This window comes from Emydura macquarii, unplaced genomic scaffold (assembly GCF_026122565.2).
Source record: "Emydura macquarii macquarii isolate MOO-44397 ecotype Brisbane River unplaced genomic scaffold, CSIRO-AGI_Emac_v2 contig_3328, whole genome shotgun sequence".
NCBI lineage: Eukaryota > Metazoa > Chordata > Testudines > Chelidae > Emydura > Emydura macquarii.
This window is the reverse complement of record NW_027133465.1, coordinates 6,978,442-7,000,003: the sequence shown is the minus strand read 5'-3', so window position 1 is coordinate 7,000,003 and position 21,562 is coordinate 6,978,442. Positions and strand designations below refer to the sequence as shown.

Genomic DNA, 21,562 nt, shown 5'->3' with positions numbered 1-21,562 from the left:
GGAGGCAAAAACTTAATTGTCAGGATGTTCATTTATTTTTCTCTAATATTCTTCTCTTCCCCCAGGCAAGTGTCCATTGAGGAAGGAGAGAGGAAAGCCAAAGAGCTGAATGTAATGTTCATTGAAACTAGTGCAAAAGCAGGATACAATGTAAAACAGGTAAGTGACATGGGCAGTGTATACTGTGCACTCAGTTTGCTGTAATATTCTTACATCCTATGATGAACCGGTACACAGAATGCTCCATTGCAGTGGACATAAGGAAACTGGCTAAGGACCCAAGAGGAACATCTACTCTTCAGTCCGCTGACAGGACCTCTGTGGTTTTTTAGCTGTCATTTGAAAGACACTCATGCAGTAAATTGCTTGGAACCCAATTATGTGCTTTGAAAGGATGGATGATAGAATTGATCTTTCTGGAGTTGGGTCCATAGGACTGTGGACATTCAAAAGCTGATTGGACGAGTTAACATGGTTGACACATGGCCTAAAGTGTGGGAAGTCTGGGGTCTCTGACCATCTGACGCTGATTTGCTGTTGGACCATGGCCAAGTCAATCTGACTACATTTCACCCTGGGTAAAATGGGGAGAATAATTAAGCTTCACTAGGATGATAGAGTTACTCGGAAGGCACTAGAAGTGTGAATGATCATTATCTGACCTCTAACCCATCCCTTCTAGCTATGGAGTGATAGACTTTCAATTTGGAAAAGATAATCTAATGGCTTTCTGAATTGCTGCAGCAGTATTCAGTTTTATGTTGGAAGATGATCTGCAGCCTTTTAAACACTGAACTGCCGAATAAGTTGTTTCTGCCTGTTTTATTGAAGATAAATTTTCCATTTGGCAAATGGCTAATCATTCCAAGCATTAAAAGCTATAGCACTAACCTTGTGTGTTAACATACGATAAAATTATTTGGGTTTTTTTCTTGCCCATGTAGGCAAATATCCATAACTGTAGAATGTGAACAGAGGGCTAAAACCTCTTGTGTTCACTCAGAGGCAAGTGCTGAGATGGGATATGGTGACACAATTGCTTTATTGACTTGGCATTTCTCATATATTGCCTCTTGCTTCTAAGATATTGACAAGCAGCCCTTTGGTGAAGGACAGTGAGGTGTTCAAAGAGGTAGAAATCTCCTGTTGAGACATCTAGGAATGAAACTGCAAAGCCATTAATATACGTAGCATAGAATAATCCATGTACATTAACTGTATAACCCTATTATATCAACTTATTGCACAATTATATACCCTGGTCTTGTATATACTGTGTATCCAGATTAACATGTCAGATACTAAATGCCCCCTGTATACCAAACAGAACCTTTACATAATCTTACACAGTTAGTTAGCTTGCTACAGGATTTCAGTGTTGAAAACGTATGAAGAAATCAAACTAAACGTGTTGCTACATGAATGTACATGGTCTTACCAAGCACAAAGTACTTACATTCCATGTTATTTAAGTGACCATCCAAGGGGCCGGCAAACACCCTTTTGCAAACAGTTTGACTTCCATCCAAAGGCTTGAAGAAAATTGTGCAGGAAGCCTGGAATATTCTGAAGTGGTTATTTAGGAAGCAGCTGCCTATTGGAGGATGCAGGTTTCGCTACTAATGAGGATGGTAGTGACTGCATATTTGTGTACACTTTTTTGAAGAGGAGGAGAAAGTCCTCTGTACTTACCCAATTCATACTCTCCTTAAGGTCACTGTGACTGCCTGTCTAGACTAGGAAGATTGCATGTGTCTCCAAGAGCTAGCTAATGTTGATTTTAATATTGGCTGGAACACTGTTTTACAGGGACATATGGGTTCTCAGTGCAGTTATGATAACTTAGAAAAGCCATTGGATGAGCAAGTCTTTTACAGTATATGTCTGGGCATAGCTCTCTCATGAGTAAGACACAAGGTCTGCTAAATGGGTGCCATCATAGTATAAATTCATCAACATGTCAAATCTTCAGGTGGAAATGGACAGAGGAAAGCTTAAGTGAGCTCTAGCTTACAAGTAAAGTCTGTGTAAGCAAATACACTCAGATGGACACTTGACAAGAACTAAGGGGAATTGTTCTTTCTGTGGGTATTGATCTTTGTAAAGCAGATAGGATTTAGTTTTTTAGAATCTTCAAGACAATCGAAGTTGCTGGGGTTTGTTGTCAAAACAAGCCCAGAAAAACTGTCTCAAAAGTCCAATAAATAGCTGTTGCTTAAGCAAGTCCCAAAAGGGAAGAGACAAGAAATACCATTAGTCATTCAGTTTTCCATTTTCTTTGTTGCTGATTTCATTGAGCGAGCTCAGATTTATCTCACTGAGGTGTCAAAGAAATTCTTCCCCAGACAAAGTGGGGAAGGTTATGAATAGCACCACAGAATCGGTGCAACCCCTCTGACCTTGGTCATAAGTCACCATTTTTACTAAGACAGTATGAATAGAGGCAATATCAACATTGACTTTCCCATGGCTGATAACTTCTGTTCATAATAACGTTATACAAGCTAGCTCTGCAGAATAATTACTGTCTAACTTAATCTTCAAACAGGAAGTCGATTCAAGTGTAAATTACTTTAGACCTGGTATGCATATTCTGGATATGTATAATGAATTGCATTTATGTAGAATTCTAAGTCAATCAGTACTGAATACCAAGCGTTGAAGTAAAAATGAAGCCTAGAATAATGGCAAATTGCTAATTTGCCCATTTTAAGATGGAAATTCACAGAAGATTTTAGCAGTATGTTTAGAATGCAGGTTCGGTGCAAAATACGGTGGTCGAATGCATTGATTAGGGAATGTGAACTAATCTTTGTCTACTCAAACTGTTGTAATGTAAGACAAAGGTTTTAGCTCCGTGTTACAGTTTTGAGTGTAAATTGTCAATACTTCATTCAGAAGCCCATGTGTCAGCCACCATAATCATTCCTGAAGGCCAGGCAAGTTACAACCATGCTTCCAGCCTGTCTTTTCAGGGCAAAGTCCTTTCCAATATCTAAACCCTTCAGTCTGGTTTCAGGCTTAATGCTTAGTTTAATGGTCACACAGTTGCTGACCTGGAAACACAAATTTGCAAACAAGGTTATTTGGACAGACACAAACTTCCATTCTTGTACTAGCAGATCCTTCAATGGTTTTCCATACATTTGGCTATAAGGTGTTGGCTCACAGATATATAGTAGGAGTGAATGGAACAGTGGTTAGTTGGATCATCTTGTTCTTTTCAGATCTTTGAAATTCCTGGTGGACACCTGCTTCTATTCCTTAAGGCCTCACATGTAGCAGTGCACAGATTGAATACTTTCATCCATCCTCTCTAGCATCTAGTCCCACACTAAGACACCATAAGTTCCCGTGTCATTAATATGAGTCCCTCTCAAAGCATCCTGTCTTCAGCCTCCTTGATCTTAATCGTTGATCAAGTGGCTGGAAGAAACAGTTGATCCAAACTTAACCACTCTTAGAAAAAGTGAGGGTCAGAAGGAAATATTTTGGAAGCTCTCCAATACAATAAACTCAAGAGCATCATCCTCTGGTTGTCAAGAGTAGAGGTGTCACATTGGTCATGCTGAATTTTAATGCTGTCTAAATTGTTTGTTCTCAGGGCTTGGGTACTGTGATAGATGCCTTAGAAACCTCTACAGTGGTTTTGTAAGTGGTATTTGAAACAATTCTTGGAACATAGAATGTGAAAAGCTTAATTTCTCATTCCACTCACATCAGGCAGGAGACAGCAGCCCTGTCTTTGCTCGTAGCTTCAGTCACTCCTGTGCTAGCCCTTGCCCTAGTGTATCTACTTTTGTGCTTTGACCTCTTGTTCATGGTGTGTCGCTGGAAAGCAGTGAAGAGATGGAAAGGGTGCATAGCATGGGCTCGTTCCACCCGTCGTGCAGCTCCAGAGGTCCCTTGCTCTAGACTGAGCCGTTAGAATGCCGTGGGGCTGCCACATCTCATAGCTGTTCTCGGGCAGTGAGATCCCTGCTTCTCAAAGAAGATGGAGAGAGTGGGTTCTCTGGACGTGAGCATAGCATCTGGCACAGCTGCACTTACGTAACATTCAAAACAAGGACAGGACTGACCTCCGGAGTTCCCCTCCCAAAGTAGTGGCTCTCCACCTTCAGGCCCTAAAACCCCATTTGGTCTCCAGAAAAAGAAAGGAAACACAAGCCCACAGGAAAATAGTCCATTTAACAGAGCTGTTCCTGTCCTGAGGAAAGGAATGGAAAGTGTGTTGGTTAAGCAGAAAGATCTGTTCTCCACTGTTTCATGAGGTATTTGACTTGATTTAGAGGCTTCTGGGGCAGCTGGAGGACCAACCAACCATTTGCAGTCAACTCAAACAGGTGGGAAAGGTTTGCACCAGCAGATAAATTAGCTTGGAAGCCTGGGCACATGAGGCATTTTCAGTTGCTTTGGTGGTTCCACCTGGAGTTTGCATATCTCCATCCTCTCCCTAAGAACAGCTCTAATAAAGAAGCTGATGGGACAAGTCTCATCCATTCTCCTAGCTGCAGATTCCACCAAGACTGGAGTACACCATGGATTGACCAAGGGCAAGTCATACCTGACCAATCTGATTGCCTTCTATGATGAGATGACTGGCTCTGTGGATGTGGGGAAAGCAGTGCACATGATATATCTTGACTGTAGCAAAACTTTTGATACAGTCTCCCACAGTGTTCTTACTAGCAAGTTAAAGAAGTATGGGTTGGATGAATGGACTGTACAGCAGATAGAAAACTGGTTAGGTTATTGGGCTCAACAGGTAGTGATCAACAGCTCAGTGTCTAATTGGCAGCCGATAACAAGTGGAATGCCCCGAGGGTTGGTCCTGGGGCCAGTTTTGTTCAACATCTTCATTAATAATCTGGAGGATGGAGTGGATTCCATCCTCAGCAAATTTGCAGATGACACTAAACTGGGGGGAGTGTTAGATACGCTGGAGGGTAGAGATATGATACAGAGTGATTTAGAAAAATTAGAGGATTGCGCCAAAAGAGATCTGATGCGGTTCAACAAGTGCAGAGTCCTGCACTTAGGATGGAAGAATCCCATGAACTGCTACAGACTGGGGACCGACTGGCTAGGCAGCAGTTCTGCAGAAAAGGACCTGGGGGTTACAGTGGACAAGAAGCTGGTTATGAGTCAGTGTGCCCTTTTGCCAAGAAGGCTAATGGCATATTGGGCTGCATTAGTAGGTGCATTGCCAGCAGATAGAGGGAAGTGATTATTCCCCTCTATTTGGCACTGGTGGGGCCGCATTTGGAGTGCTGTATCCAGTTTTGAGCCCCCCATTACAGAAAGGATGTGGACAAATTGGAGCGAGTCCAGCTGACTCATTAGGAGGCTGGAGCACATGGCTTCATGAGGAGAGGCTGAGGGAACTAGGCTTGTTTAATCTGCAGAAGAGAAGAATGAGTGGGGATTTGATAGCAGCCTTTAACTACCTGAAAGGGAGTATCAGGGAGGAAGGAGCTAGGCTGTTCTCATTGGTGGGAAATGACAGAGCAAGGAGCAATGGTCTCAAATTGCAGTGGGGGAGGTCTGGGTTTGATATTAGGAAAACCTTTTTCCCTAGGAGGATTGTGAAGCACTGGAATGGATTACCTAGGGAGGTGATGGAATCTCCATCCTTAGTGGTTTTTAAGGCCTGGCTTGGCAAAGCCCTGGCTAGGATGATGTAGTTGGGCTTGGTCCTGCTTTGAGCAGGGGTTGGACTAGATGACTTCCTGGGGTCCCTTCCATCCCTAATATTCTATGATTTTATGATACACAACTGTTTCTCTCAGGCTTCTATTCTGCTCCCCCGGATCTGTTAGTGGAGCACCCTCTCCAGATGTGCAGGCGCAGATTTCTAAAAGTATTTAGGCACCTGTTAAAATCAATGGGAGCTCGGCTCCTAAATACCTTTAAAAATGTGCAAAAACAACGAGAGTTTTGTAGCACTTTAAAGACTAACAAATTTAATTTCAGCAGGCATAAGATTTCGTAAGATTATGCCTGCTGAAATTAAATTTGTTAGTCTTTAAAGTGCTACAGAACTCTCGTTGTTTTTGCTGTGTACAGACTAACACGGCTACCCCTCTGGAACTTTAAAAATCTGAGTTCCAGTCCCTAGGCATATGACACTCCTCCTGTCTTGGGAAAGGAGGATACTTGAAGGAAAACTCGGGATGGTGAGCACCATTTCAGACCCCCTTCTGGCTTGAGGGATGGTCTGTTCTAACAGCATGTTAGAATGTTGGTAAGGATGCTTCCTGCAGTTAAAGTAGTTATATCAGAGCAAAATGGTCCCTTCTGCTTTTCTAGAATTCCTCTAAGTGAGTTTCAGCAAAGGCCTCCAAATTTCCTATAGATTCAAGGGGCTGCTTCAGGATGAAGAGGAGGCTGGATAGCTTGCTTAGATTTATTTCAGAAAAATGCTGTCCCTCTGCAAAATTGTTTTTATTCGTTTGCTGGCCCAATCAAGGCTCTAAAAGACCTCGAGATTCATGCTGTCCAGGGTGTGTGTCACAGAATCTTACTCATCAACAAGCCAACGGGGCCCAGAGTACATTAGGGTTCCGTTCACTGGTCTGTTGAAGTCTCTTCAGCAGTCGTCTTTGAAGAACTCTTATGGCAGCGCCCTGGCACGTTTTTACGTGTGTTCTCAAAGAACAACAGGCTGAATTGGCATCAGGTGAAGTTGCATTTAGCAGGATGGGTTTCTCACAGCCGTAGTTCAAGAACCACCCCTCCATGAGGTAACCCTGTTCTGCAGAGCGGGCCGAGTCTAAAAGTTCAGCACTTTCTCCCATCCCTTTGATTTTTGTCCGTATCTAATGGGGAAGAATTGCTATCTGGTGCTCATCGCTGTCCCTTTAATGAGACCAATTCCTAGTCACTTCCCCTTGGGCAGACCCCTGTCTCTCAGGTCTAGTGCATGGGTTCTCATGTGGGACAGAGACCACCCTGCCCTTCCCATATTGCTGAGTGGACAGTGAGGGAGAGGAGAGTTAACTATGGAAAGGGCTGAGAGTCCCTGGTTTAGAGAGAGGCCCATTTAATGTTCCAGTCCTGTATTTCATTACAATATTCTAAGCTGTTTGATCCAACTGAGCTTGGGTTCTATCAGCTGACACAGCAAGTGAGTTGAAACTGTCATGCCAAAGGGGTGGGGCATCTTGACTCTCCTGAACTGGCTGTTCTCCTGCCTGATGTATCTGGAGAAGGAGTGATCCATCAGTCTGCTGTGCTGGAATGAGATGTGAAAACTGCTTGGTAAGAGAGTCTCCTTGTGCCTGTTGCTCTTTCGTGCTCCTGTGTTTCACCCCCTGCCTTTGAAAGGTGCCAAGTGTCTGCAGCTGCCTGTGAACTTCCTCAGTCAGTGAGAGAAAATACACTGACTCTGCTGATGTGGGTAGCGAAGCTGCTGTGAAAGAATATGGTCTCCGTGTACAAGGCTGCTTTCTAGCCATCTTACTTTCCCTAATTGGATTTATTCACACATGCTCTGGCTGATAAGCACATGGTTCATAAATGGGAAAGTAGATTTTCTTAGCTGCCCAATTCCTTTCTTTAGTCCAATACTTTTTGTGAAAAATGTAGCAAAAGGCATAATTTTTGTGCCTTGCCAGAATGGAAAGAGGGGATTGCTGTTATACATTTGTCCTGGCTGTCAACTGCTGGTTTTAAATGCCATAATCTAATCAGTTCCCAACAAGTTTCATTTTTAAAAAAATGTTAATTTTTGCCTGACTTTGTGACTTGACTGAGTATGGGAGGTGGGCAAGGAGACGAAGGAAGGCGGAAGTTTCATATTCCACACTTCAGTAACACCTTCCTTCTAGGGATCTCAAAGCACTTTAAACAAATCAACAAAGCAAGCTGTGAAATAGGGTTTCTCATAAAAACTGAGACACAGAGAGGTTACATGATTGGCCCAGTATCATACAGGAAGTCAGGCAGAGCTGAGAACAGCAGCTGTTTTGGTGTTTTCTATAGAGCCTATTGTGGTAGGGCTAAATTTTCAAAACTGCTCCACACCCACAGTTGGAGTCAGACTTTCAGATAGACTCAGCTCCTATTTAGGAACTGGAATAAGTGACTAGATTTTCAAGAGTACAGCACATTGGGTGCTGAGCTCTTGAAAACCAGGCCTGTAGTGTCTAGCCTGTGACCCTCAGCTCCTTGCCCTGTGATCTAACTACAAATATCCTTCATCCACACATCCTTTTCGTCTCAGGTCTGTTTAATTCTCATGAAAATAGCAGGTAAACTTGTACCTGGTTCTGTATCTCTGTGCATAGCAAGAACAAAATTTGGTTTAGGATATCTTCATTTATAAATATTTGCATGTCCTTCCAGATCCGGGTTTACCAGGAATGTGCATACCACCTTCCTTCCTTCATCTTTCTCATTACAGTAGAATCTCAGACTTACAAACACCTCAGGAGTGGAGGGTTGTTCTTTCAAAAGTCTTACAACTAAACGTTGAAACTAAACGTTGGAAGTTCTTTTCAAAAGTCTTGCAACTAAATGTTAACTTAACACAGCTTTGAAATTTGACTGTGAGGAAGGAAAAAATGCTGCTTTCCCTTTATTTTTTTCGTAGCTTACATATAACACAGTACTGTACTGTATTTGCTTTTTTTGTCCTTTGCTGCTGCCTGATTGCATGCTCCAGTTCCAAACGAGGTGTGTGATTGACCGGTCAGTTCATAACTCTGGTCTTCGTAACGCTGAGTTTCACTGTACTTGCTTTTACAATTTCATCTTAAAATCACTGCAGCCTACTGAAGTGCAAAGCTGCTGCACCTCCTCCCTTTCTTTACCCCTAGTTGGCATGTGGGGCGCTTCCAGTGGCTTGTTTTGTCTCCTTTGTGACTCTTTCCCAGCACGTTGATATTTAGAGGCTCAAGAGAGGGAGAGCGAAAGGATTGTCATCCAGTCGTTAGGGCACTAGCCTGGGACTTGGGGAAACCAGGTTCAATTCCCAGTTCTGCCAGATTTCCCCTGTGCCTGGGGAAGTCACTTGAATCTTGTGCTTCAGATGCCCATTGTGCAGATAGGGAAAATAGCACTACCCTACCTCCCAGGGATGTTGGGAAGATAATTAAAGATAGCAAAGTGTTAGTATCACAATAACATGGTCTATAATACAAGTACCTGAAGAAGATAGCTGAGAGACAGGATTGATGATGACTTTGAATTTCCCTTTATAGTAATACGTACTTTGGCCTGGGTGGTGGTATAGCCATGGGAGGTTACGTGAGAGTTTGTTTCACTTCGAGTGTCCCTTCATACGATAAGAACAAGGGTAAATAGGAGCATCTGGCTAACCTGCTCCAAACTACTCATTTTACACTTTGTCATCTTCTCTAAAGGTAACAGTCCCAATCTTCTTGTGCCTTTCCATGCCTTTAGTCATCTTTTGTCACTTGCTTCTGAAGTCCCTTCTATTTCTGCTATCCCTTTTTCTGAGACTGTAGTGACCAAGTGAGGTTTATTCGGTTCATTTATGGAATGGCAAGTTTTCAGTATCTTCTATCACATTCTCTCTGCATCCTAACATTTTTTGTCTGCTGTGCATCGAGCAGGTGTTATAATGAGCTGTCCGTAACCAGCAAATCTGATGGAGTAGTTCAAATTATTTTTCTAGTGTGCATTAACATACATTCCTCCGCAGTGAATTTCATCTGTACAAACCATTTGGCTTGCTTGAAGTGCCTCAGGAGATCCTCAGGTTAGACCATCCTAAATCACAAATCACTTATGTCCACAAATCTTACCAGCTTGGTAGGTTCCCCCACCCCACCCCTTTTCTCCAGATCATTCAATAATGCACTAAACCCCACTATGGATTCTTGAGGCATCCAGCTTTTTGCCTTGTTGAAAATAAACCTTTTAGTCCTTATTTTCTCTCTCAGCCAGTTTCTAATGCTTGGCAGAACTTTATCCCTCTTGGCCACTTAAGTTTCTTTAATAATCTCTTGCAGGAGATTTTTTCTAAGGCGTTTTTGAACGTCTGAATTATATTTACCAGTTCTTGCTCTGCTGTTGTTGACATCCTCAAATAATGTTAATAGATTTTCTGCCCCACAAGCCATGCTGGGCTGCCCCTATGCCCGTGCTTATCTTAGAGATTTGGGATTCTGTTTTTAAAGTTCATTGGTCTAAATCCCAGAGTCCACCCCTACTGACTTTCCTAAAGATAAGGACAATGTTGTGTGGCAGAGTAGCCACTCATGACCCAGAGGAACAGAGAGTAGCTAGGTCTGTCTGTACATGAGATCTGGTTGAGCATATTTGGTGTGGAGTAATAGGGCTTAGTTCACTTGTGGGTTACTTGGACTCTGCCTACAATTATAGAAGCCTCATCTTGGGAGCTCAGGGGTGGGTGGAGGCTTCTCCCCAATATAGGTCCTGTCTCAGAGGCTGAAGCCAGAGGCAGCTTTTTTGGGGGACTGACAAGAAGATGTGAGAATGGAACTAGGCCAGGTGAGAGAACCCAGGGGAGCTGGCTGTTTTGTCTGAGAATCTGGATTAAATGTGCTGAAGTGAAGGGTGAAGTAAATCATCATTGAAGTGCTAAAGGAATAGTTCTGTTTTTGTCTTTCACCAATTAAATGCTTCTGCATGGGATGGGCGACAGCCCCAACTTAACCTTCACATCAGTTTGCCACCCTCCAGTAAGGTAGGAAAGTTTAATGACCGCTCAAGCCCTTTGTTCTTAAATTCCTTCTGCACTCTTGACTCTATACTGTTGTTGCTGGTGACTTTCTGCTTTTTAATTATTTTCTGCTAGCATCTTCTCTTTTGACACCTCCATCTGTCTCTCTCACCTTCTCTGTGTCTTTCCAGGGCTGAGAATGATGAGCGGAACAGAAATTATTATTTATCCAGCCATCATAAATGTTCATGGTGCTTTAAAGTAAATTACCCTGCCCTGAAAATCTTACCACCTGGGTTCAGTTTTTCTTGTGTGAAATTTTTAGAGGTGACTATGCTTCTAGCTCCTAAAAAAACGCATTCACTATGTCTGAGACATCCCTGCAGGACTTCTTTCAGCAGAGATCTGGCCCTGCAGAGGCCCCCATACCTGAGAGATCCAATTTTTCTAAGGATTCTTTAACGAAATGGGAAGGCTGCTACCTCTCCGGACAATGGGACGATTCTGACAAGAGACTTGTTGGCCTTTTGAGGGAGTTGCCAGATCTGAGTTTGATGTCAGTCTGTATTGCAATGTGGTGATAAAACAATCCTGCCTTGGGCAAATCTAGATTATTTTATAGGGCTGGTCTGCGTCCAGAGGTCAGTCATGAAGGCGGCAGCCTTGAAATGAAACTTGCATTCCTTGCTGCAAGCAGGCATTCACTAATAGGACTCAACTGAAAAAGTGCATTGGTGTCCAAGTGTAAAATTTGACCGGCTTGGGTCGTGAATGCTTGGAGGACAGATGAAATGCTAGGCAGGAAGGGATGAGTTGGTAAAGAGGGAATTCAGACACTGCCAGTAATGTGTGACCACATGGTTGGTTTATCCCAAAGTCACTACTGAAAGAGAATAAGGCTTTTCAGTTCTGGAAGAACAATGGAAACTAATATAATTTTAGACTCTTCAGCCTGCCAGAGGAAGAAGAGATGGGATCTTAAGTAGTTTCTTGGATCACTAGCTGTAAAGATTTTGCCTCTTAAGAAGGATGATCAATTTTCCGTCAAGACAGAGCCGACCAAATCCCTCTTTAAATATGAATAAAAGTAATGAAGTTGGCAGGGCTGTCTGCAAATGATTTGATCATAAGGGCTATGAAAATCCTACCGACCATATGGGAAAGAGGGAGACTTTCTCTCTCACTGACTTCCTCCTCTGATCCAGGCAAAGTGCCAACGTCTTTCTCATTTAAAATATGCTGTCTTGAAAAATGCGATAGAGGCAGTGCTGCTTTTCCTAGCAGTTCTGCTTAAAGTATGCTGGCAAGACTCCCCTGTTTTGGGAAGCAAAGGTGTGGGAATGGATGTGAGACAGGAATGAGAAATTGACCATCTGATAGGATGTCTTGAGACAAGGACTCAAGCTGGCCGGATACTTAAGTCTAGTTCCTCTCTGTATATTAACATGCCAAATTGATTTAATTATCCCGAGCAGCAAATCTTTCCACCCATTCACAAATATGAAAAACATGCATTTGTCCTATAGATGTCCTTGCCTATCTCCCATCTGACGCTGATGGACAGTATTATTAAGCATCTGAAAAGCTGACATGCTTTGTCGGTATTTCTTGTCAGTGGCTGCTTTTTATTGTAAACGGTGTACAAGAATTCAGTTAAATCTTTCAAAGAGGTCTGACTGCCTGCATGTTTCAGGGGAGTTGCAAGAGGGCATGGAGACCAACACCAGGATACAAAGTTTTTTATTTCTAGGTCATTGGTTCAAATTCAGCCCAGATTGGTACTTCAGCCATCAGTCTGACTGGGCCTGCCTGAAATAAGTTTGTTCTGTTCTCAATTCGTGTCCTAGTGAACACTGCACATGTGCAGGTTTTGCTGGCTAAGGGCTGAACAGATGTAGAGAATGGACATAAAGAATGGCATGAATGGGGATTTTTGAGATGGTCTCTCAAGAACAGGGATAAGATGTTAGGTGCAATGGGGGAAACTTGCTTTGCTGTTGCCTCTGTTATACCTCTTGTTAGTTTTGGCATCACGCCTTGTAGCTGCCCGCCACCGAATCAGTAATGAAGAGTAATGACATAAGCCGGACTCCAAACACACTCTGCAGCCCTGCCCTGGGAAGATCCTACCTACACGTGACAGAGTGGGGGGATTGGTCTTTTTTATTCTGGCAACACTTGCGTAGCTGGTTATGCCAACAAGGTCTTATTGAGTTTCACTTCAGCAATGTTGATGGGCCGTAAATTCATCGTACAAACAGGTTCACCCCAGAGGTCTGAAAATAGCTCTTGAAGTTCTTCAGTTTCTTGTGGAAGCTGGGTTATTGGAGTACATGAAAGAAAGCTTGGTGTTATCCAAGGAGATCGGTGAAAGAATAACAGGCTGCTTTCAAAGGGACACTACTGTAAGGCTGACACAATGACCGTGGGGTTCAGACACTTGCTGTCCATTTCTGTAGCAAGCATTGCGTCTGCAGTTCATAGCCTCTGGCGGCTCAGCAGCAGCAGTTGCATGCATGTGCTCCGCTGACTGACAGCAAAACAACTCCCAAGCACCTGGAATCTTCCAGCCCAGTGTCCATGGTGCCTCTCAACACACAGGCATGTAGTACGTGGTAAGCTCAGTGTTAATCTTGTGAAAGTTGAACTGACTTGGTATGTGTCATTTTCACTCTTGTGCCTGTATACTGTAGCTTAGGTCTAGTCCTCTGCTGTTGCCAGGGTTGTTCTGCAAGGGCTACAGGAAGAGGAAAAACAGGTAACCTCTTGCATTTCCTCTTCTCACACCCCAGAAGATCATACTTGAGTGAGTTTGTATGTAATTCACAGAGGCATTGGCAAACACAGAATGGCACTGTGGAGGGCCATGCAATTCTCACATGTTTGATGTGATTGGCTGTCACAGTGGCTCTGGGAGAACATTTCAGCAAAGGCACAGTTCTTCAGTACGTGAAATGTCCCGCAAGAAAATATCCGAATTCCCCAGTGTGAGGGAAAACATTTCCCGTGTCACACATGAACTCTGATGTGTTAGACTAGGCAATCCATTATTGACAGTGAAATAGCAAATGGGGTTGGTGGTATAGGCCCATGGTGGCAAGTGGTTGCAGGCTCTTGTCTGTCCAGAGAGCTGGGCAAACACCATGTGGAGGACCATCTGAGCTCCACATTACAGGACAGATGCTGTCTAACTGTAGAAGGCACAGAAAAGGTTGGTTTCAACGAGTCCCTCGCTTTAACACATCCACCACATACCTGAACATACCAGTGAAAACATGGTAGGGCAGATGTGAATTAGAGGCAAAAGTATGCATAACTGGAAAGGGCTAACAAGTCTCTCACTAAGGAAACATGGGCGGAGCCAGGTTCACCCTGCATCTGAGTCGTACATTTTCGTACTAGAACTTGGCAATTGTCTAATGCGTTGTATGTTGCTCTGAATGTGTAACTGTTAATTAATACTTCAGTTTCCAGGGAGTTGGGAGGATCTGAATCCTCATGTTACATATGGGGAGACTGTCTGAGATGAAGTGATTTGCTTAAGGTCATTCTGCAAATCGGTGCCAGAACCAAGATTAGAACTCGGGGGTTCCTGGCTCACACACGGAGTTCCTTGTTTCTAAAGATGTTAATGGGCTGTGTAACTGTTACTACGCAGCTAATGTGTCCAACTAATTTAACCTCCAATGGTAATGAGGATGTGCACTTCCTGCTGTCCCAGATTCAAAGGTTACACTGGGTGGTGGTGGTCTCTTAGGGCAGCCAGTGCCAATCTTGAAATAGTAGACAAGCATGCGTGAAGTCATTCTGTTTTGTCCTGCAGAATTGGAACACATTGGCAGAAATGTTACTTCACTTTTAATCAGTTTTCCTTTCTCTTTCTGTTTTGCAGCTTTTCCGACGCGTGGCAGCTGCCTTGCCTGGAATGGAGAGCACACAGGACAAAAGCAGAGAAGACAGTATCCTTTCCATGATCGAGCCATAATTTTGAGGACGTTTAATCCCTGAGTAACAGACACAGGATGAAGTGGGGGGGAGAGATAAACACAAAATCTGCCTCTGCTGCCAGTCTGCCTAGCTGTGATTGGCTAATTGCTTATAGGTATCACAGAAGTGTGTGTTGAGGATGATCCTTACAGACTAGTTCAGTGAGGGTGTTAGGAGCAGCATGGAAGAAAGTGCACAAGACACTTGTAGAATAAGCTTTAAAGAAATCGAGGGCTGAGGTATTGAGCTTGGGATCGCTGGTGGAGTAGAGGGGTGAAAGTTCTGCATTGAAATGAGTGAATAAGTAGGAATGGTCAGCTGAAAAGTACCTTGGAAGTGAGGACAAGGGGCCTGAATTTAATGTGGTGGAAAAGGGAATTAAAAGTAGGGTGACCTGGTCAGATCAACAGGCCAGGGGAATCCTTAGCCCAGCATTTTGAACAGGTTGGCCATCAAGGAGGCTAGAGAGGAGGAGTTTGCAGAAGTTGAGATAAGGGTCCTGAAGTTTGTGGTCTGGACAGAGAAGGCTGGATACGAGATGTTTTATCGAGGATGAAGCTGCAAAACTTGGGTGCCAAACTGACTGAAGGCTGGAGTAACAGTGGACAACAGCATTGTCAGTGGAAAAAGAATGGGGAGAGTTTAGGAGGAAAAACCTACAGAGCATGGCCAAAGTCAGATTGCTTCATTTGGGATGGGATTGGTTGAATGAACGTAGGTCAGGAGTGTAAAGGTAGGTTTTCGAGTAGCCTGTAATAAAGATCACGAGAGAGAAAAGGCTGGGGGTATCCTGAGGGTGGTCCTTTGGAATGGGCATAAGGGAATTTCCCCAAGAGATGCTTTGCTCAGAGGTAGGCGATCCAGGAGACAGTCACAAAAGCTAAGGCAGGGCAAGATTTTGAGAAGTTGGGTGCAATCAACAAAGTCCACACCACCTACAACTCCTTAGTTGCCATCACAAAGGTCTCTGACCTCTTTCTGGCCACATCTTGGGACCTCTACTTCCTCTTGCTCCTCCATTATCTCTGATTCTCTTGACACTGCAAGGAAGAAGGGAAATGGCACAGTAATTAGAGACAGGTAGGGCTGTGGGAGGTCTTTTTAGTACGGGGGACGTGAGAATTCTTATCTCCAGGGGATGAAATTGAAAGAGAGGGCATTGGAGTGGGAGTGGATGCATTTTTAGGGGTGGTCCTGGAGCATGAGAGGAGGTGAGAATCAGCATGGATGACAAAGAAGCAGGAGTGGGGAAGGAGATCACAGCAGATCTTGATGATCTTATTTGAACTGTTTCAAATAAGCAGCTGGCATTGTGAGCCTAAGTTGGTGCGAGTGGTGCTCTGTAATACTGCTGGGCAAGGAATGAGGCAGGAGCTGCGAGGGAATGCAGTGGAGGAAGGAAGTGTATTAGATGTAAACTAAAGATCCTTTAAAGCATCAAATTGGTTGCAGAGGAAAAGCCATGATTTTAGCAACTGTGGGTTGCAGCTGCTAAATCCTAGGCTTTCTGTGTGTGACGTATTTGGTTAATCAAGGACCTTTTCTCAGCAGTACATAGCTGACAGGCTAATCTGCCTATTTTATTATGAGAAGGTCAGTCCCTGCATGTGGTGGGTCCTCTTGACTCTCGCTGCCTCCATTAGGGAGTTATATCCACTCTCCAAATGTGAGCTCAATAAAGCCACTTCCAGTAGGGCTTTCTGCGGAGTGTAGATAGCAAAGCAACTTGACACTGTGTGCGTCCTCTGCTGTAGAAGTGGGTCAAGACCAGTGATGAGGTTTTTTCCACTGCCTCTTGTTTACAGAACCTTGTGGGTTCAAGAAACTTGGGCTAATCATCATGCTTTCATGTTCCATAATGAACGTGGCAGAATTGGCAGAGCTGTAGATTTAAGCAGCTTCATCAAACCGCTTCCTCTTCCCTATGAGAGAGAGGATTTAGAGAATCAAAACTACAAGATGGAACTGTAACAAAGGACTCCTCAGTTCTTTGTTTCTTGCTGACCTCCTCCTTTCCCCATTTATCTCCCTCTCCAAGAATATATAATTGGTGTTACCAGCTGGATGAACTGTGTGTCACTCCGAGCTAACTGATCGGAGACCTATTTGAGACTTGTGCTGAGCTGACATGAATCAGCATGTTTGGGGATTAGTAAGTGGTCAAAGCTCTGCCTGTGAGAGGCTGTGGGTGTGATCTGTGGGTGCACTATACGGATGGAGCGTCAGGTTTGGGATCTGAGTACCACAGAGGGAGTAGCTTATTAGAGGCTGCTTCAAAGGGGAGCATTGAGTGACCTTGTGTCATTGTTAGTTATAGGCTGTCATTGCAAGGGGAACATCTCGAGAAAGCAGCATGAGTTGCTCAGCGATACCAGTGAGCGAGCTGGGGGGAGAGATCAATGGTTATTTCCAACGAAGGCATTCTGAACACCTGGGAATGCAGTTTAGAAATAGTGTGGGAGGGCAAGCGCTACCCATCATAGGATTTTGGATAGTGTGAAAAGATGGGGGATTAGAACTGGCTCCTCGAGGGAATCACAGGATGACTGAAGACTCACCATTGAGTGTAGTGCATTTAGTGTTTGTCGATGGAGTGGAGGCTATGAGTATAATCAACTGAACGTACGTGTCTGTGTACTTGGGGACTGTCTTTTTCTGATCAAATCCAGGACCAATGCTAAAAGATCACCTGGTATATTGAGGTGCTGAACCTTAAAATCTCATCTCATTACCCTCTTTTCCCCACTGCTGTTGGGACACAAAATAGCCAATTTCAGACGCATTCTGTGACAAAAGCCAAATTACCGACTCTCACACTGTGAACCTGGAGTAAAAAGTTCACCAGCCCTTTGGGCATGTAAGACTCCTCACTTTCACTCTTCTCTCCTGCCCCATCCCTCGATCACACACAGCCCCAGGTACTGGTGATGTGGGGTGCGGGGCCAGTTGGGGGGAGAGGGGAGGAAAGGAAGCCCTTTTTTTCTGTGAAGCTGGGGCTGCTTGGAGCAGCAGGAAGCAGTGACAGAGGCAGAGAAGCATCTGTTCTCCTCACCCCACTGCTCTGGGGCTCTGCCGTGCCAGGGGGAGGCTGAGAAGAAGAAAGTCTCTTTAAGGTGGGACGCTGCGGCCCTGGTGGGTGCTCAGGAAGAAGGGAGGGAGTAAGGAAGAGCTCAGCTGCTTGTGACCAATCGGACGAGGTCTCTTCAGCTCCTCCCACTTCAGGCCTCCAGCCTTGTTGAAATTGAAGTGCCGGAGCTGCAGGCTGGAAGGAAAGGGTCCTGAGAGTGGGATCCGCCCTACGAGCCATGTGTTGGACACCCCGCCTTCCTGCCGTGAGAAATCTGGGTTCCCTGCTTTCAGAGGAGAAACAGCTTCAAAATGGCAGCTACTAAAACTGAACACAGAACTGAAGTGGGGCAAGAGAATCAGGACAACTCTATATCTAGAGTCCTGTCTCTCGTGACTTGCCAGGCCTGAGAGACACATACTCTGGACCAATGGGCCTCTGTCTTCCTTGGTCCCTGGCCCACCACATTCCACTGCCCTCTGCGGATGGGAAAGGTTGTGGGACTAGGGCCGTGGCTGAGCGGCGAGGGGGAGCCTGCTGCTGCTGAGGTGAAGTGAGCCTTCCTTCCTGCCCAGGGCAGCGCACTGGTAGAGGAGAGGCTCTCTGGGCATTGGTGAAGGTAGGGTTGAGGGAGGGAGAAGAGCACAAGCCTCTCTCTGATCTTTCTGGGCCCTTCTGACCATGGGGCGTTGCTGCTTCCTGAACCAGTGGGGCGTAACCCTCTTTTGGGTGTCTCCCCACCAAGAGGAGCTGCTGTTCACAACCACCAGAGAGCAAAGACTGAATATAGCATTTGTTTCTAGCCCTACTGGTTTGAGACACAGGAGTTACAAGCTGTTGTCATCTAGCAGTGCTTTTGAGACTATCCTAGATCTTTAACCTGTGTAGCTTTGATTTCCTGCTGTACAAATATCTTAAACAGGAAAGAATGAGCAGGAGATGGAGGGAGGGGAAGACCTTGTAGGTCTCAGGCTTGGCAGTGGCACCCAAACCCTGGCATGGATGGGCCCTTAGCTCATAAGCATAAATCTCAAATCAGTAAAGCTGGGACAGTGAGAGTGGCTAGGAAATGTGCTTTGACTTGTGTCGGAGGCTGGGATTTTCAGAGGAGGTGTCCCATTGAGTAACAGTGGGAGTTGGCACTTAAGTTGTTTTCTTCTGGAAATGTCGATCTAAAGCCCCACCTAGATGCAGTGCGGGGAAATAATGCCAGGGAGAGGATGGCCAGGCCCACCAAGATTGCTAGGTCCAGTACAGAGAGAGAGGCTGGCTTTGGACCCAACAGAGCTGAGGGGATAATGCTCCAACCTGTATCTCTCTTTGTTTGTCTTAACTCGTTGATTTCAGTGATTGACATAAAACTGGAAAAGCCTCAAGAGCAGCCCGTCAGTGAAGGAGGTTGTTCCTGCTAATACCATGCTGCTTCTCTTACCTTTCTCCAGAACATCACTGCTTCCCCTCCCTTTACTCTTCATTGACTGCGGTGTGAATATTGGCTTGAACCGTCCCCTCTCGGTAATAACGTATTGCAATTCATCGTTGCTGGCTGTCTCGTGGAGATGATCTATTAGTTTCACAAGCACACATACAAAAAATGTCAGTGTCTTCATTATTTATAAAAAAATAAAAAAAAAATAAAGCCAAAATATTCCAGCATATTCCAGTTATAACTTTAAAAAGATAGGTACAATTTCTTAATATTTGTTCCTTTTTAATACGTTATAATATTGCACTTTGAAATGATGGAAATCGAGTAAGTTTTAAATTGTACTTGGTCAAGAAGTATGTGCAGAATAACACTTATACCTTACCCACTTGATTTCTCTAACAAACTGGAAATGGCTAGACAGCAGTCAAAAGAAAGGCAGAGTTGGCATATCCTGAAGGGTTAGATGCTACCCTTTCAATATAAAACAAAACACACAAACAAAAAAGCTATGATCATCCTCTAGGCAGAGAGGTTCTGAATCTTTTTCAAGCCCCAAATGTTTTGGAAACCTGAAACTTTAGAAGGGTTTTGATGCTGAAAAAGGCTGCTGAGTCTTTTAGTCTTTGCAGAGTCAATATGAACAAATTTCCAAAAAGCATGCCCAGAAATACTTTCTGATATTGATAAATGGTTCTTTTGGGGAGGGACAGGTGTGTTAATGAAACCCTTTTGCAGGAGACAAGTAAACAGATATCTTGAATGCACCATTAGTATTAAAAACTTCTTTCTTTTATGTAGAACTCCAATGAAGTAAATTATTATTTGAGAGATTGGAACATGACATTTTGGCTATTGTGTTGGGAGCAAAGCAATTTTTAAAAAAGGAGGGAATTTTTAAACAAAGTGCAGGATCGGCACGAAAAGCAATTTGTGTAAGTTGATTGGCATGTCCAAATTTAGCAGAAAGAGAACGGCATTTGATGGAACAAGTAGAAATGTTACCATCGTTTACGGTTACTATGGGGTGGATTGATTGAGGAACAGCACATATTTTCCTTATCATGGTCCTAAGTAAATTGAAGGGCGGGAGATGTTTACTTGTGAGCCTACAGAAGTAGATTTGAAAGACCCTAGGCGAAAAAGAAGGGAATTTTAATAGGATGGAAAGAAACTTTTATGATTATGCAGTCGTATGCCTTTAATTTTTAGCATTTTTTACTTTGAGTCTTCCAAGTTGGTTTAGTTTTTTTTAATTAGATCTGTATAGTTTGGTTAAATAGCCAGTAATTTAGTTTTATATTTAACTAAGCTACAATTAACCATTTTTCTTTGATGTATTTATTTCTCGGCTTAATTTTTTTTTACTATTTTCAGTATTTTTTGTTTTGCTGAGGAATCCATGTAGAGCTTTTCCAGTGTTGCAAGATGTAGCTACCCAAGAAACACAGAGAAACCAATACACTAAACGCGCACCCTCTTAATCTTTACTAGTCATTGTGAAATTGCTGTGTCAGTTAATAAACACAATTGTAAATACATTGTTTGCAGGAAGAGTATTACTGAGCTACAGTGCAGGAAAAAAATTTCTGTCTACCTTGTGAGCGTTACTTAATCGACAGAGTCTAAAGATGGAATTGATAACACTCAGATTCCTCCCTCCTTCCCTTCTGCTCTTCCCCCCACTGAAAATAGCCATCCTGGGGACAATCATCCCCTTCCCCCCTGCTGTCACCTGGTAATATGCAGCGAAGGTTTGGAATTCTGCATTCTGAAGTTGAATGTCCAATCATGACCTACCCTGGGTTTATAATAACTCTGCATACCGATAACTTAACGTTAAAGGCAGAAATGAGTTGTAAAGTGCTTTTATAATGCAATATTAAAGGCGGTTTTTTTGACGTGGCATGTCTTGAAATAAACATCAGTGAAATATGACGAAGGATCATATTGTTTATTTAAAAGAAGCTGATGCGAGGAGGGAAACCTGGCTACTTTCCCTGTATTGTAATAGCCTTAATTGTGCAACAACAAAAAGACCCATCTTGCTTGCTACTTTTAATATTCAGTTTTATTTGGCTTGGGCTCTTAAAGCAGTTGAGTTTGTTTATAGTTTGGATTTCTGTAAACAAACGCAGCGTTTTTGTCTCCACTAAAGTAAAAGGAAAATACTAAAAGAAGATGCTTTAACAGCTTGTTGCCTTGCAGTTCTAAGCTTGAAATGTTTGACAAGCCAGGCCTTTGGTAAGTCAGGTGGTTATTTAAGCAAGTAGTCCTTTCTCAGGTGACTCATCCCGCTTATTTTAGCGGGGCTACTTGTGCAAGCTATGGGCTGCTCATCTGAGCAAGGATTTGCAAGATCAGCCCATTAAGACTTGTCTTTACCGAAAAATGAGTGATAGAACCTGCTCTTGAGGAGTCTCGTATTTAA

At 43.7% G+C, this 21,562-nt stretch overlaps 1 protein-coding gene across 3 annotated transcripts in view; it reads left to right on the top strand.

Annotated features, from left to right (window-relative positions):
* RAB6A (RAB6A, member RAS oncogene family) overlaps nucleotides 1–21,069 on the top strand; it is an 89,008-nt gene extending 67,939 nt beyond the window's left edge. For 2 of the 3 annotated variants that reach the window (XM_067533191.1, XM_067533190.1), the window contains exons 6-8: nucleotides 66–159; nucleotides 14,544–14,610; nucleotides 19,053–21,069. In XM_067533191.1, coding sequence (XP_067389292.1) covers nucleotides 66–159; nucleotides 14,544–14,610; nucleotides 19,053–19,117 — 226 coding nt within the window. In that variant the 3' untranslated portion in view covers nucleotides 19,118–21,069. The remainder of the gene's footprint in view (nucleotides 1–65; nucleotides 160–14,543; nucleotides 14,611–19,052) is intronic. The other variant, XR_010917155.1, reaches the window with a different exon arrangement.
* The last annotated feature ends 493 nt before the right edge of the window (nucleotides 21,070–21,562 follow it).